Here is an 18,450-nt window from a genome sequence, read left to right as displayed (position 1 = left end):
TTCGATCTGGGATTTCTGACCCAGTACTTTAAAAGGATTTCTGATTCGAAGCACTGCTTGAGACTAACTTATCTTTTTAAATAGGACCCTGAGGCAGTGACTGGACACCAGAGGACAAGAGCGAAAAAGAGAATTCAGGCTTGTTTTGTGTCAGATGAAGCAGAGGTGACTCTGCTTGAATATTTTCCTCAGGCAAAACTGGGGCAAAAGACTGCCCTGCTGAGTTGCCAGAGTAGGATTTAGAAACATTTTGATAAACAATTCCTGTTTTCAGAGGATGCAACATATTAATTTGTCAGAAATAAATATTTGATATTTTGTATGTAAAAAAATTAGGCTTGATGAGTCTGAAAAATGTGCTCATGAGCAATTTTATCAGTTAGGAAGGAATATTTTCTATCAGTTTGATATGAAGATATCGCTCTGAATCAATATGTTTTTTTTTTTCTTTTTTCTTTTGATATTGACTGACATCAAGAACCCTGTCATGCAAGTGTGTATAATGAGAAAGTCTGTCACCCGATTTGGTGAAATTATCATGAAAGATTTTAGCAAAACGTGTGCAAGTGTATAAGCAAGAAAATTTAATTTGCACAGTCAGTGTAGATAATGCAGTCAATCTCACAGACTCAAGAGCCAGAAAGTTCTTCATGCAAATGCAAAAGATGAATAATGATTTTTCCATAGAAAAGGAACTTTCATAAAGAGTAGTTAGTTATACTAACTACCACCTCTTCACAAACTAAGAACAAAACAAAGAAAAAAAAAATCCAGGGAATTAAAGACACAGTGTAATCCAAATTTTCTTTCATTAAAAATGTTCTCAACATATACTATATTAGGAAATTACATAGCAGTAAAAATCTCTTAAATATTAAGGTATAACGTGGGTTGTAAGGAAGTCCCAAGGTAAAACACTAAGTAACTCTAGATTTCTGTAATTAAAATTATCCTTTATAGCCAGGTACAGTGATGTATGCCTGTAATCCCAGCTGCTTGGGAGACTGAGGTAGGAGGATGGCAAGTTCAAAGTCAGCCTCAACACCTTAGGGAGGCCCTAAGCAACTCTGTTTCTAAACAAAATACAAAAAAGGACTGAGAATGTGGCTCAATGGTATAAAGACCCACTGATCCAAAAAAAAAAAAAAAGTAAAAATTATCCATTATTTTTCTAAGCAATTGAAAGAATGCTTAATTACTCTACTAAAGGATCTGTAAAATTTATGGATATTCCTGTGTGGCAATTCTTGTAATTTGTTGTCTGGTAAAATGGTAAGGTCTATTTTACATGTTAGCCTTATCCTAAGCAAGAATACATATTAAATCATGGATTTGGATGAGCTAGATTTTTTTCTCCACAAGCTGCATTCTAGTGTGCACATTATATTAATGATCAAATATCCTGAAATGCCACTTTGGGAATCAGTGGTTAGGGTGACTGACAACTACTTTCCACATGTAAAGTGATATGAAAGAATTTTAAAATCTGATTTTTAATTCAAGGAAGTAAATTTTTTAAAATTCTGTTTTGGTGGTTGTTGTAGATAGACAGAATGTCTTTATTTTATTTGTTTATTTTTATGGAGTGCTAAGGATTGAACCCAGTGCCTCACCCATGGTAGGCAAGCACTCTGCCACTGAGCTACAGACCCAGCCCCAGTCCCATCAAGGAAGTAAAATTTTAAGATTGAACATCAAGTAGACAAGAATTTGACAACACGTGCTTTAAAGGTATATTGAAAAGTACCTTTTTTTAAAGAACAAAATGTTTTTAAAACTTTTCTTTCAAGAACAACTATTATTTTAGCTACAATGATATTTTAAAATCTGAATTGTAAATACATTTATTTTGGGAGAACATTTAGTATATAGGGCATCCTCAATTATCTTAGGAATTTTTAGGATAACTGTATAAGTATCAAGTGCTTAAAAAAGTAGAAATGTGACATCTATAGATGTTATATGTTGATATTATTGGTGTTAAACATTTAGTAGATGTTACGATGTTGGACAAAAATAAGAAATTATCTAAATACAAAGAGCTACCTGAATAGGTCTTGTACTACGCGTGGCCTCCCTGTCCTTTAGCTCCTGGTGGCCTAGTAAACATAAAAAGAAAAAGTGAGAAGCGAACATTTGAATAAAGCATTAAAATTTTTAAAATCAGAAATTGATGCTTCCTTAAATATTTTAGACATTGTTTATCCAGGAACCTATGGGAGAGTTATTTAAACTTTCTAAGTCCCATTTATTCAATATAAAATGAGGACTTTGGGTTCCAAATTCAACTTATGAGACTTCATTAATTGTTTAGATGATAGATTTTAAAACATATTTAAAATGTTCTCTATTATATATAATACATATAATATATACTTTATAATATAATTTATATTCCTCTATATTATATATAATATATAATATATACTTTAATATGCATTAAATTCTAACAAATGAGATTATTATTCCACGTAGAAAGTGATGCTTGAGAAATAGCCAAAGATTGAAGGGAAGGATGTGGAAATGCAAACACAGGTAAATTCAGGTGTGAAAAAAGAAGGAAGAACTAAGTAAAACTATATAGACAGGCAGAAATTAAAGTGAAATCCAGGCACAAGTTTGTATAAGGAAGACAGAAACATAGGAGAATTGTAAAAGCAGGAGGAAGCAGGGTTTGTCAAGTTTAGATGGTAGTGTACAAAACTAGCATATCTTGTGCTAATTCTTTTTAAAATTATTTTTATTTAGCTTTTAATTTTTTACAGACTGCATTTTGATTCACTGTACACAAATGGGGTATAACTTGCAGTTTTCTGGTTGTACATGAAGTAGGGTCATGCCATTTGTGTAATCATACTTGTACTTAGGGTAAGGATATTTTCTGACTCTATTTTTTCTTCCCCCTGCCCACTCTCTGTTCCTCATTTTCCTTTGCACAATTCATCCTTCCTCCATTCTCTCCTTACTCCCTCCACACCCCCCCCCCAGTATATATCATCATCTACTTATTAGAGAAATCATTCGGCCTTTGTTTTTTTTGGGGGGATTGGCTTATTTCACTTAGCATATTCTCCCACTCCATCCATTTTCCTGCAAATGCTATAATTTTATTCTTTTTTATTGCTGAATGATATTTCATTGTGTATATGTATCACAGTTTCTTTATCCTATCATACATTGCTGGTGGGGTTGCAAATTGGTGTAGCTACTCTGGGAAGCAGTATGGAGATTCCTTAGAAAACTTAGAATGGAACCACCATTTGACCCAGCTATCCCACTCCTCGGTTTATACCCAAAGGACTTAAAATCAGCATATTACAGTGATGCAGGCACATCAATGTTTATAGCAGTTCAATTCACAATAGCTAGATTGTGGAACCAACCTAGATGCCCTTCAATAGATGAATGCACTAATTCTTTATTTAATCATTCTAAAACATGTTTTTTCTACCTACAATACTCACGTACTTAAACCCTGCTAGTCACTGTGGTAGGGGTTGTATGTAGCATTGTGTGTTTCTCAGTGACCCTCTTGGAACCTGTCCTTGGAGTCTGATGGAAGAGACCAGCATTTAAATGCACAGCAGTTACATAATTAAAAAGCAAGATGAGTTTGTCAAGAAGCAGCTTCAACTTGAGTGGTCAAAGAAGACTTTCCTGAGGAAGTTAATATTTAAACTTAGTCTTCTGATGGGATTTATCAATGCATCATAATTCATGGGTGTTTATTATAGGATTTTGGACTAGAGAAATGCTAGCTATTCTTAGAACTTATTTACTTAAATTGTCTGGTGCTGAGGATTGGACCCAGAGTCTTGCACATGCTAGGCAAGTACTTTGTCACTGAGCTATATCCCCAGCTCTTTCTCTTTGTTTTGCGACACGGTTTTGCCAAGTTGACCAGGCTGGCTTTGAACTTGCAATCCTCCTACTTCAGACTTTGGAAATGTGCCACTCTAATGTTAAGATAACTAAGAGAGTTTTAATTTGCAACATAGACAGGGTAGGTAAATGCCTCTCAAGTGGAGAAAATTGAAAATAATAAAATAATATTTATAAAAATTTAGAACTAATTTGCTACTTGTTGATAAATTTAGAACTAATTTGCTACTTCAGGTCAGAATCGTATAAAATGAGGCATTATATAAGGGGAAAGGAAGCTGCACTATCTGAATGTTTCAATATACAAATATACTGAGGAAAGAATTTGGGAGCCATAATGCTTTCCACAAATTAAATATTTCAAATGTATAGCACCACTCAACTGCATTTGTTGGGAGACAATTCCATGCATGAATTTCTCATGTTCAGCACAGTTCAGCCTGGAAGCAAAGAGCAGAATTGAATGACTTTAACCTTGAGACATCTGCATGCATTCCATAGTAGAAATAAGCTCTCTTCTCACCATTCACTCTCTGGAGGAAAAATGTCAAATATGCCAGCAACCTCTGACAACTAGAGTCTGCTAATGTCAGGGTTCCTCATATATGGTGTGACCCACTGCATGTGCAAGTGAATCTGGCCTCGTCATGTTGCCCTGAGGGAGCTGGGATATCAGTGGAAGGTACTTCTTTCACTGTTGCTTCTTATCATCTAAATTGGGGTTTCGTGTCTTCTGTTAGTCTATGTACATGAAATATTTGCAGCTAACTTGTTACTTTGCAAGAGGCATAAATACTCAGACCCTTCACAGAGTCTGACTTAACGTGGCCTCCAAAACTGTAAACTCAAAGTCCTATGAGAATCAGGCAGAGTAGATGAACCCTAACCCTAATTGACAGAAGTATGTCAGGGGTAAGATGATAATGGTAATTGAAAATTAGCATTGATATTTGGTGGGTAATAGGGATTGCTGCAACTGAAGAGCAACCTTCTTTTTGTGAAAAAAATCTACTGTTAAAGGATTGGCAACATATTGAACTTGAGAACACTGTGTTAAACTAAACTCCAGTGAGCTCTGTCTAAGCCAGGGTCACTGTTTAGTTTCTGTATTCTATATGATAAGATACTCGAGGGCAGGCATGAACTTTTTACTTCTTGGAAACTGTAGAAATGATTGGCAGAATGCCTAACTAGACACTCATTTTTCTTTTCTGAATCAAAAGTTCTTAGCTAACCGTATGTTAAAAAGCCAGACATTAGCTAAGAAGAAATATAATATGATGCCAAAAGATTGATAAAACTTCTGTCATGCTTCTCCTAAAATAAGGACTCAGATAGGGTCGACATCATGTTTTTTTCTCTTAAGCAATCTTCATACAGTGCTTGGTCTACTTATCTGTCTCAGAATTTTCTTTCAATTCTACTAGTACCACGATTATATTTTTATTATTTCCATGCCTAAGTTTAAATCCAGTTTATATGGTCCATATTTAATGATAAATGGTTTTTCATATCTGGCATAATAATTGAAAAACTCCAATTATTCTGTACTGTTTTGTGTAAACAATATGACCAGAAATGGAACTAGAAACATAAAATTTTTCAGACCAAATCTGAGTTTTATTTCATAGAGAATGGTTTCAAGGTTATGTAAACAATTCTAAAGATGATTGAAAACCCTTTTATGTTGAGTTCAGCAAATCTTTCCCTAAGTATTAGCCTAGAAAGTTTGAGATTCCAAGCTGACTTTCAAGGAGTCCTCAAGGATTGCAGGTTATGTCATAAAATATAGGATAGTTGTCTGAATGTGTTTATAGGAGTTAACTATATCAGCTTTCAGTCAAGTATACAAATCAGGGTAAAAGAGAGCTATTGTAATTCCTTTCATTTTTCCCCTGCATTCTTAATTGGAAAACAAAATGAAAAGTAAATGCATACCATTTAGGAGTAAAAGGGAAAAATATAAATATTTATTCTCTGGAGAATTATTAGTATATAACAAGGGATGATTTTTCATAGCTGAATTGAAAAATAGATTGAGATGCTTAATGTTAGCATATGCTGGTTGTAAATTACTATGCACAAAGTTAGCAGTTGAGAAAAAATGTAGAAGTTGAGATATTGATGACTTATGACACTAAGTATAGAATAAATGCTTTTTATTTGTTAATTGACATATAATTTACAATAGTAAATTTCATCCTGTTTAGCTGAACAGTTCTATGAATTTCAAGTGTGCACAATTGAGTAACCAAGCAAAACAATCAAGATAGAGAATATTTGCATCTGTCTCATTCAGTTTTCCATCACTGTAACAAAATACATGAGATAAACTACCTAAGGGAAGAAATGCTTATTTGGCTCACACTTTCAGAGGTTTTAGTCCTTGGTCACTTGGCCTAGTTTGGTCGCTTTGGGTCTATGGCAATACAGTATGTCATAGTGGTAGAAGTTCATGGCACAGGAAGACTTTACCTCATGGTGGCTAGAGTCAGTGAGAAAGAAGGGAGGGGAGGGAGGGCGATGGAGAGAAAGAAAGAGAGACAGATGGAGACTCTGGGGTCCCAGTGTCTCGCCAAAGGCACTCCTCCAATGTCCTAACTTCCTTCCACTTAGGCTTCACCCTCTAAAGGTTCCATTGCCTCCCAGTAGTGCCACAGGTTGGTGACTAAGCCTTTAGCCTATGGGCCTTTGGAAGCTCTTAAAGATAAAAATCATAACAGCATCCTACCCTCAAACCTTCTATTCATTTATACAGTCTGCCCAAACCCCTTTGCCCTCAGCTGCTGGCAACACAACACTGATTTCTCCCCCTATAGTTCTAACCTTTCTAGACCGTCAGATAACTGAACTGATAAAAGCACATAGACTTTTGAATCTGGCATCTTTCACTTAGTACAGTGCTTTTGAGATTCACACCTGTTGTTGCATGTATCTTTAGTTGTACCTTCTTGCTGAGTGGTATTCCCTTGTATAACTATACCACCATTTGTTTATTCACCAGTTGGGGAGTATATAGGTTGTTTTCAGTGTTTGGAGATTATAAATAAATCTTATGTAAATTTGGTGAGTTGTTATTTGTTTAATTTCTCTTGGGCAAACAAATCCCTCCATGCAAGATTACCAGATCATGTGAAAGTATTTATTTAATTTTTTGAAGAAATTACCAGATCAGTTTTCAAAGTGCCTATAGCAGTTTGGATTCCCATCCCAATGCACTGGAGTGGCAGTTGCTTCACATAGACAATATGCTTTTTATAAATTGTAAATAATAATTTCTTTCTTTTTAATCCTCATGAAGATAAATTATATTAAAATTGATTTATCATATTAGGATTTAATATTCTTTTAAAAATATGTTTCCTAAATAGAAATTGGGTGGCAGGTTGAATTATTTCCATTTTTCTTATGGGTTAAAAGAACCTAAAATGTGTGCATGTGTGCATGTGTGTGATGGCAGTACTTTTCATATCATTTAAAGTTTCCTAAATTTATATAGAGTTATCACTTCAGATAAGTCCCTAGAGCCTTATTAATGTTTGAGGCTAAATGTCCTCATGTAGGGGACAAGGCCAATCCATCTTTATTTGAAGCATTCAGCAGCTCATGGAAAGAACAACATAGAAGAGTTAGTCAACTTCACAAAATGTCCAGGCCAGTGATGGTTCTGATGCAGGTAGAATTGGCCTCTACAGATAAGGCTGGCCATTTAGACTAAACTGGTGTTTCAATTGCCCTTTAAGTCATTCAGTAACGCACTAATGGTACTTAGTCATAAGATTCAGCTTCCCTAATTTCCAGAATGACAATTCTATCTTGCATTCAATGCTTAATGTTTGTGTTTTATTATGCTTCCACTTTTTCTGAGACCAACACCAGAAATGAAAATGAATTTTCTAGAAGAGAGACACTTGGACCTATTCTCTTTAGTGACCATTTTTTTAGGTCTAGATTCTTAGCATAATTTACAAAGATTTTATATAAGCTTGAATTAAATATAGGGCAAAAATAGAGGTAAACCTCAACATTTAAAAATTTGTTCTTGAGGTATGATCTGTTACCAAGAGGTTTTTTTATTTTAATGAATTTCTGAGTTAATATTCAAAAGAGACAGAGATTGCAAAGCAGACATACAATTTGACATATTTAGCACCTCAACTTGAACCTATTGTCCATTAATTCTCAAGAACCCTCACACTTAGGGGATTAACATATTGAAGATGTTTTGGTAAAAATTATTATAAACTTATAGAGTGAGACCCACTCTCTTCTCTCTAGGATTATTTCTGTATTTTCCCACTGGCAATGAATGTTGATAGAAACAATAAGCTTCTCATGTAATATGAAGAAAACTAAAATAGAAATAAATTTACACAAACACAATCCCCTTAGAAGTGCTGCTTACCTGGTATGGCCTGTTCTGGATTACAGATTTTTTGCTTTAATTCTCTTAAATGGCCAATACTTTAAATTGTTGACTTTCGAGCCCATATATTAAAATGGACACGTATCACTAAATTTAGCTTACAGATGTATAAAAATGACCCCTTCCATTGATGTGGGGATGTTATCAGTTTTTTATCCATTCTCATTAGTAAACTAGAATAGTCATGAAGAACGTAGCCGAGTCATTCTGTTTATTCTCATTTACGCAAATGTGTCCTTTCTATTGGCATTTCTTCTGAGTTGTTAACATGTTCTGTGTTGTATTGCAGAGTGATATCTGAATATTGATCCCAGTAATTTATTATTAGTAATGAATTTTTCTTTGCTGTGCCTTTCCTCTTTTCTAGCCATTTGCAGATTCTTTTTTCTTTAAAAGAAAAATTTATAGTATGTTCTGCCAAAGTATGACGGCAGATTTCTCTCTATTGAGAATAATTGTGTGATTTGGTACTGGGCATTTTTCTCCACTTTTTTTTTTTTTCTGCCTATACTATTTCTTTCAATCATGATGATGGTAAAAAGAAAAATGCATTTTATACTTGGAGTGATTCATTGGAAGGCAGCAGGAACATTCCTGTATAAATAACACCATTAAATGTTCTTCAGGCAATATCAGGTTAACAGGTTTAAGCGAACACATTTCTCAAGTTGACTAATGTCCTTCATGACAATCCTGGAGACGGTCCTGATAGTCCTCAAGAAAGCCCGGAATGATGAGACAAGGTAGCAAGAGGTTCAAGGTCAATAATTTGACCTTTTATAACTCCCCTTTGACAAGGACATTGTTAGGTAATTTATGTAGTAACTTTTTAGTGGAGAATAGAATTTGTAAAATGAAATAATTTCAATTCCCATGTACAGCATTGGTGAAGGAAAAAAAATGGAAACATATGCTCATATAATAGTGAAAAAAAGAACATGTTGAAGTTTGAGTTTGGTACAGGTTCTTTATCATTAAATTATGGAGAGATTCCTAGTAAGTATGCAACACATTAGCATAAGTATTAAAATAATTCATCATGATTAATACTGTTATAGTAAATCTCAGCCTTAATCACAGTGTGCCATATACTATAGTGGTTTGTCCATATTTCATATTTTACTGTAGCTTTGTGGAATAGCAGCTCCGGTAACCGCACAAATGTCATCCAAGTTCACTGTGATGAATGTGGCTCCGAAGGAGATCTAATAAGGATTAGCCAATTTCATAAAGTGTTACTGAATAAAGTCCATGTGAGAAAAATTTTTCAATCCCTTGAAAATGTATATCCTGGCCTGGGAGCAGTTGGGTTTCTAGAGTGATGAGGAAGTTGACTCTTGGAAATAGATAAACTACTGATAGAAAAAAAGCCAAAGTGGGAACAGGGAACAATAAATTGCCTTCAAACACTTATAGGCTCAGAAGAAAACAAGGTGAATCCAGAATTAAGGTTGAAAGTGATAGGAAAGTAGCACTAATCTGAAATATTGAAATGTCAGAAAATTAAAACTCATCAGAATTAGAATGTACTCCATGGGTCTAATGGGCCCCCAAATAGTATATCCAGTTATTGGAAGAAGCCAAAAAGAGGCAAGATGACCACTTTGGAGACTACTGCAAAGTGTTTTTTTAAAGGTTTGGAAAAGTCTTATCTTCAGGTAAATTCTGAGTTCCTTTTTAGTTATGAGCGTCCATAACCTAATGCCCATCACAACATCAGCAACTTTCTTTTGTTTGGCTTAGATTTTGGTGGAGGCTTCTGTGGGAGATGGCATCACTGGAGATATTGCAATTGATGATGTATCCTTCATGGACTGTACCCTCTACCCAGGTAAGAAAGAGCACTTTGATATATGTGTTTCTATACCTGTTTGCTTGGAGAAACTGACAAGGAAATCAATATTTCATTTTTGCAAAATATCCTAAAATGCCCTCACTTCTATTGTTTCCAAATAATTAACCGTAGAAACATGGTTGTAAATCCTTGCTAGCAGTTATTTTAAAATGTTTACAAACAAATAAAGATATTTGAGTCACTTATATCTGTGTCCTATCACATGTAAAATGCTAGGAAGAAATGCCAGAAGTTACAATGTAATTTCCTTATCTTTGAGGAGTTAAAATAAGCAAACTGGTATTATATTATTGCTTAAAATAAGCAAACATAATTACATTATGTTTGAGACTTTATTCATCTCTCAGTTGCCTTCAGTTATATTTCATTCCTGGGTTACACTTTAAAGATTCTTAGTGTTGGCAGCATTTCATTTTCCCCTTATTATAGGTTTATATCTATTAAAAACACAATATGTGTTTCCCAGATTTAAATCTCTATTCCCAAACTTTCCCCTGAACTCCAGATTTATATACTACTCAACATCTCAGTCTGGATGTCTAATAAGCATCTCAAAGATAACTAGGGAAAATAACTTAAGCACAGCACAGGCATGAAATCACATCATTGGGGGAAACTCATTCTGGATAGTGCACTGGAAGTCAAACTCTTGGAGAGTGGTCCTCGAACTCAGGTGGGAGGCTTGTAAATTGCATAAGAAGGGGACACAGTCTCCTCCATGGAGTGAACAGAGGCTGACACCCCACAGCACTCTCAATTGCTGACAACTAAACTTCTAAGCATCAGTTCCCTCCCCAGGCATAGCTAAGGGGCACCATTCTAGTCTTCCTGGTCTCCCCTTCTCCTTAGCATTCTGGCAAAATTGGTTGCCTTCACCCCTCTGTGTTGCTTTTACATAGAACTCACAGAAAGCCAAACCCTCAAGGCCAGCAAGCAGGACAAATTGTCCAAGTTTACGCTTACCACTCAACATCTGAAAGGAAATACCTGATGAACAAGTGTCTCTCTATTCCTGTACTCCTTTAACTTTCCTATCTCAGGAAATGAGTTTATTTCTAGTTGCTTATTCCACGTTAACAAATCTGGGTAGCTGCTGTGACATGCTGTGCCATGGCTGTTAATTCAGACAAGGGGTGATGGGATATTCAGAAAACACACACACACACACACACACACACACACACACACACCTAGAAAAAGCTGGGACCAGGTGGGACACTGTCCTCTGATGGAGGAACAGTGACCCAGAGTTAGCTGAGCATGTTTATTATATAGGTTTTTATCATTAAAAGGTTATTTATGGGAAATTTTCTACAAAGTAGGCAGACTGAAGGACAAAACACTGGTGAGATATTAGGGTTATCTTGTTATGCTCAGAATTCTCTCTCTGGGAGCTGGTGTCTGAGCTCAAGGTCCAGACTGCTATAACTCTACCTTTGCACAGTTTCCTCAGGCTGGGCATCATTGTAGCAACTGGGGCAATCTTGACCTCAACCTTTGCACAGGAAGTTCCCAGCACAAACTCAGCCATTAGGCAGTCAGAGATTATGCTCCAAGTCACTGCTCTCCACAGGCAGCCATTAGCCTCAGAACCCGTTATAGCTCATCACTTTCACTAATTACTCCTTGGTTCAAGCCACCATCTTTTAGCATGGATTATTGTAGTTGCTTTTTGAATGATCTCTTTGCTTCAATCCTCGAACCAGATACACTATTTTAAAAACAGAAGGCTGAATGAACCTTTTAAAACTTAAATAAGATCATGGTCACTCTATTACCAGAATCTTCTTATGACTTTCTCTCTTATTCAGAGCAAATGTCAAACTTTGGCTAATAGCTTAGAAGGAATAAATGACCCATTCCCTCTTACTTCATGACTTCAATTTCCCCTATTGTGCCTCTAGTTCATTTCTCCCAAATTCAAAGGCCTCTTGCCTAATTCTTGAGCAGAATCCAATTTACAGTCAGGACTTTTCCAGCTGCTCCTCCTTTCTTCCTAGAGTACACTTCCTCTAGATATCCACTTGACTTCCTCCCTTAATTCCTTCTGGTCTCTACCCAACAGGTTGTTCTGCAGCAAAGCCTTCCCTGAACATTATATCCATATCATCTCTTCCTTGGCATTTTCTGTGTCTGTTCACAGTTAGTTTTCTCCATAACATCTGCCACTCTATGGTTAAATTTCGACTTGCCTCCCATCCCCAAGTTCATGTTAGTTCAATAGGACCTGCTCATTGTTTTATCTTTAGTAGCTGGCACAGTATCTGGCACATGGTAGTACCCTACTTGTTGGATGGACAGGTAGCTAGAGAGATGTCTGTCTTTTTAGGTGTTTTATATTCCCTGGTTTTCAATTTTAACTTATTGCTAAAGTATTAGTACTTCTATGTGCAAGATACTATGTTATGTGTCAGTTGGATTTATTGAAAGCAAAATCTCTGTTGCTTATAACCACAAACATTTCTTTCTTTCCTGCAAGTATGTGGTTTGACTTAAAACAATAATAGCAATGATATATGCTTCTAAGCTTGTATCTTTTTTCCATATGTCCTGCCTGTCTGGGACCACAGCTAAGTGACCATATCCCCTTCCTGGGACATTCTGTACAGAGGAGGGAAAACAAAAAGGAAAGGAAAGAAAAGAAAAGAAAGCATACTTAAGCTCTTACTTGGGCATGGTATACATCTCTTCTGCCCATTTTCATTGCCAGAAAAAAAAAAAAAAAAAAAACCATTGGGGCAGGTAAGTATTCTCCAGCTCCTGGAACCTGGGAAGGTGGTAAAGAAATTCCTTATAAGAGAGGGAGCTGGTAAATGGGCATAATAATGCAATCAATCACTCAAGTGCTATCTCACAAAATCCTGTTACATTTTATGAATCTAGAATAGGTCCTGGTCCATTATAGATGAACAGATGTTGAATATTGAATAGAATTGGTGCCTTAGTCTTCCCCATTTTATGGAGAAAACTGAGAAGGAGATAACCTCCCAAATGGTGCCAAGCTGTAATAAAAGAAGGAGAACCACTGTATCTATATCCTGGAACCATAATGTCAACCACTAGCAGTATATACTTCTCATCAAATGCACTAACGCTATAAGGAAGAGGTAACAAATTCCATTTTACAGTTGTGAAAAATGAAACTTAGCACAAGTGACCTGGATGAGAATACACAGTTAAGAGCAGGAATGGGATTATCACCTAAGCTCCCCTGATTTTAATGGCCAGGGCTTTTCCCACATCCCTTCCCAGTATGAGAATCACTGTGACTCGGAGGCAGAGGAGAAAAAATGAACTCAAAGGCAACATGAATCATCACTGGAACTGCTGCTTCCCCAATTATCCTGCGAAATCTGTTCTGTGGCTGATAGTTCCAAGGTGGAGGTGGAGGTGTTGCCAGAAGCAGAGACAGAAGTGAAATATCAGTTCCAGACCGTTAGTCCCAATTTTCTGGTTCAGGTTTTGGAAGAAAAATATGAAACTTTTAATACCCTCTGAACTGTGTGGTTTCTGTGTTGGCTTCATCACAAATTAAATTTTGGGTTAAAACCCAAAGCCTGTTGAAGGCACAGGTTTTATAAAGGAATTTGATGACATCTCACCCTAAGATGAAACACAGAAATACAAATTAGACTCAATAAAAATATTGCTCTTGCTGCTTATCAGTGTTTTTCATAGCATCATGTCATGTTAGCTGAGGTGAGACTAATGCTGGTCAGTTCACTTATAGACATCAACTTGCTTTCAATATTAACTGATTACCTATGACGTTTTTCCTTGTTAACCAAAAAAACAAAAATCACATACACAAAAACACAAAATATTGACCTAATTTCCAAAGTGCAGATTTTACATTACTCATGATTATTATTTTATATAAAATGACTGGAAAGGTGATTATTCCATCTCTATCTGTTACATTCCACTTCTCTTTCTACCATGGGTTCCTTGTTACTTTTAATCATGTCACTCTTGCCATCCTGACTGAAATGCCACCATCACCTTTGGCCTTCTCTTAAACTTGTCTAGTTGCAAATCCTGATTACAGCTCCAAATATTTCTCACATCTGCCTGTTTTTTCCCCTTACCTCTGTCATGACCCATTTAAGATAGTATTGACTTGAATGGGAACCTTTTAACAGTAAAATTTAATAATTTTTCCCCAGGAGCTTTTATGTCACTACTTAGTTTCTTGTCACTTTGTCCTCAAATATTGTCATTTGCTCTTCCAAGTCTATTCTTTTATGCTCTATCTTCTAGTTGTTTCTAATTTAATTTTCAAATCATTCTTAGTTATGGATTAGGCTTTTCAATACTTTGATAATAGTCAAATTTTTCCATCTTTGTTGAGGTATAATTCACAAAATTGTATATATTTAAGTCATACAATGTAATATTTTGATACATGAATATATGAGAAACAATTACCATAGTCAATATAATTAACATATCTATAGCCTTACATAGTTACCTTTGTGTGTGTGTGCGTAAATTTCAAGTATATAATATATATAACTATTAACCATAGTCATTAGAAATTACTCATTATACAATTGAAAGTTTGTGCCCTTTGATCAATACCTCTTGATTTCTCCCAACCCATGACCCCTGTTTCTCACCCCTCTAGTCTCTGTTATGTGAGTAACTCTTTTAGATTCCACAAATAAGTGACATCATGGCAGTATCTGTCTTGCTGTGTCTGCCTGATTAGATATATTTGACAAATCCGACCAATCTGACATGTTGAACGTGGCATTATGCTAATACCCCAATGGCAGGTTATCGTGATTTTTTAAAACTAACACTCTAGTTTGTATACCACATTTTTTTTTAGTCATTCATCCATCCATTCACACACATGGTTATGAACCATGCTGCATTGAACAGAGACGTGCAGAGACCTCTTGAAGATAGTGATTTTATTTTCTCTGGATATGAACCCAGAAGTAGAATTGCTGGATCATATGGTAGTTCTACTTTTAATTTTTTGAGGAACCTCAATAGTGTTATCCACAATGTCTGTCCTAATTTACATTCCTACTAACAATGTTTAAGGGTTTTCTTTTCTCCACTTCCTCCCCAACACTTGATATCTTTTGACTTTTGAAAAAAAAAAAAACATCCTAACAGATATGAGACAATAACTCATTATGGTTTTGATTCGCATTTTCTGATCATTAGGGATGTCAAGAAGCTTTTTGTAGATCTGTTAGCTAATCATATGCTTTCTTTGGGAAAATACCTATTCAGTTCATTGCACAATTTTTAACTGGGCTATATGTTTTTGTTTTCATGTTTGGATATTGAGTCAGATGAGTTTCTTAGATATTTTGGATATGAACTCCTTATTGGATTTATGGTTTGGAAATATTTTCTCCCATTTCATAATTTGCCTTTTAATTCTGTTAATTGTTTCACTTGTTCTGAAGACACTTTTCTATATTATTGCATTTGTTTATTTTTGCTTTTCTTACTGTTGTTTTTTATATCATAAAAATAAATAATTGGAAAGAGTCATGTCATGGAACTTTCCCTTTGTATTTCCTTCCAGGAGTTTTATGGTTTCAAGTCTTACATTTAAATGTCTAATCCATGTTGAGCTGATGATCATGGATGGTATAAGATGAGGGTAGAATTTCTTTTCTTCTTATGTGGTTATCTAATTTTCCTACAGCCTTTTGTCAAGGAATGCATCCTTTCTCCATTGTGTATCCTTGACACATTTGTTGAGGACTTATTTCCGGACATTCTATTACATTTCACTAGTATCAGTGTTTATTCCTTTGCCAGTACCCTATTTTTTGGTGACTGTAACTGTGTGATATGATTCAGAATCAGGAAGTGTGATTTCACTAGCTTTATTCTTCTCACTCAAGATAAATATTCTTCTGATGCATGGACATGGGGATCTTCCCATTTATTTGTCTTTTCTTTATGTTTCTCTATTGAACTATTTCTTTCCTCCATCAAGCTAATTTTAATTTTCATGGAGGTGTTACAGTTTTTAATATATAAAATTAAGTCATCAACTAGTGACTTTTTTGCCTTTTTTCCCTAACTTGAGTGACTTTTATTTATTTTCCTTGAGTAATCACCTAGGTAGGCCCTCTCCTACTATTTTGAATAGGGCTGGGAGAGTGGGTATCTCGGTATTGTTCTGATGGTAGACAAAATTTTCCTAAACTTTTTAGTCTACCATTGAGTATGGTGTTAATTTTGAACTTGTTATATAAGGCCTTTATTGTTTTGAGGTATATTCCTTCTATTTCTAGTTTGTTGGAAGGCTTTTTTTTAAATCATGAAAATGTATTGATTTTTACTAAATGTTTTTGTGCAACTATTGAGTGATCAGAAAATTTTTATTCTTCATTCTGTTAATGTGGTGTACCACATTTATTGTTTTTTGTATACTGAGTCATCCTTGCATCTTAGGGGTAAATTCCACTTGATCATGGTGTATGAATCTTTGGTTTTGTTAAATTCAGTTTACTAGTATTTTGTTGAACAGTTTTGCATTTATGTTCATCAGGGATATTGGGCTATAGTGGGTTTTTTTGTTTTGATTTTTGTTTCTGTTTTTTTTTTTTTTTTTTTTTTTTTTTGGTAAAGTCCCTGTGTGGCTTGGCACAGGATAATGCTGGTCCTTAAAAAATGAGTTTGGGAACATTTTCTTCTCTTCAGTATTTGGAAGAGCTTGATAAGGATTATTATGAATTGTTTAATTGTTTAGTAGAATTCATTGGTATAGTCATTAAGCCCTGGATTTTTCTTTCATAAGAGATTTTTTATTACTGACCCAGTCTCCTTACTCATAATCAGCCTGTTCAAATTTTTGATCTCTTCGTGATTCAATCTTTGTAGATTGTAGGTTTCGAGGAATTTATCAGTTTTTTCTAGGTTATCCAGTTTTTTGGCATGTTATTGTTCATCATTGTCTCTTAATAATCCTGTGTATTTCAGCTGTGATGTCTTTTTGATTTAGGATTTTATGAATTTGAATGTTTATCTTCTTAGTTTATCTAAAGGTTTGTCAGTGTCATTTCTCTTTTTTGAAAACCTATCTCTCAGTTTTATCTTTTCCATTTATTTTGTGTGTTTTATATATTTCTGTTCTAATCTTTATTATTTCCTTCCTTTAGTAACATTAGGCTTAGTTTGTTCCCCTCCCCCTCCTCCCTCTCCTCTTCCTCCTGTGGTTCCTTGGAGTGTAAGGATGGGTTATTTCTTTGAGATCTTTTTTCTTTTTCTTTTTTTTATTAGCCCATATTAACTGTACATATTAAGAGGATTCAGCGTGTTATTAACAAACTTACATATTGTACCCTGACCCAGTCTAACCTCCATTTTTCTATCCTTCCCCGAAACACAAACCCTTGTCAATCTCTGGTAGTCACTATTTCATTTTCATGTTGATGTTTCCAATATCCTCCTCATTTATTTTTAATTTCATACAATAATGATTGGAAAAATGCTTAATATGATTTTAAACTTCTTAAATTTCCTAAGACTTGCTTAGTGACCAAATATATGATCCATCATAGAGAATGTACCCTGGGTACTTGAGAAGAATATGTATTCTGCTGCTGTCAGATGGAATGTTCTATAAATCCTCATTAGGTCCCTTTGGTCCAAGGTATGATTCAAATCCAATGTTTCCTTTTTGATTTTCTGTCTGGATGATTTGTCCATTGTTGGAGGGTGTTTAGTCAATTCCTCTACTATTACTGTATTTCTATTTTTCCTTTCATACTTATTAATATTTACTGTATGCTAACATACTCTATTATGGAGGCATATATATTTATAATTATTATATCCTCTTCATGAGCTTATAATGATATTATTAAAGGTTTTGTCTTACATTCTGTTTTCTCTGACATACATATAGCTATTCCTGTTCTTTCTTGGTATCCATTTGAATGAAATACCTTCTTGTTTGTCCTGGATATTTTTATTTTTTATTAGCATACTCTGTATGAATTATTGGATTTCACTGTTACATTTGCTTGCATGCTTATGTTGTACACTGATTGCAATATTTTCTCTCATACTTTTAATTTCAGCCTGGATGTCTTCAAAACTGGGATTTCTTGTGGGAAGCATATTTTGGGGTCTATTTTTTTTCTTATGTATGTATGTATGAATATATTTATTTTGTTTAACTACTCCATGTGTTTTGGTCTGAGAATTTAATCTATTTACCCCTACAGTAATCGTTGATAGTTAAGAACTTACTATTACCATGTCATTAATTATTTTCTATATTGTAGGTCATTGTTTTTCTTTT

The 18,450-nt window shown here is 34.9% G+C and overlaps 1 protein-coding gene across 1 annotated transcript in view; it reads left to right on the top strand.

The window, feature by feature from the left end:
• MALRD1 (MAM and LDL receptor class A domain containing 1) overlaps positions 1 to 18,450 on the top strand; it is a gene marked incomplete at its 5' end in the record, with an annotated part of 672,621 nt that overhangs the window by 196,228 nt on the left and 457,943 nt on the right. Inside the window, one exon of the mRNA XM_079107637.1 lies at positions 10,052 to 10,139. Within this exon, the coding sequence (XP_078963763.1) occupies positions 10,052 to 10,139 (88 nt within the window). The remainder of the gene's footprint in view (positions 1 to 10,051; positions 10,140 to 18,450) is intronic.

The sequence above is a fragment of the Sciurus vulgaris genome, assembly GCF_902686455.1.
Source record: "Sciurus vulgaris genome assembly, chromosome: 12".
In the NCBI taxonomy this organism is placed as follows: domain Eukaryota; kingdom Metazoa; phylum Chordata; class Mammalia; order Rodentia; family Sciuridae; genus Sciurus; species Sciurus vulgaris.
Note: the sequence above shows the minus strand (reverse complement) of the source record. Positions and strands in the feature narration are given on the sequence as shown.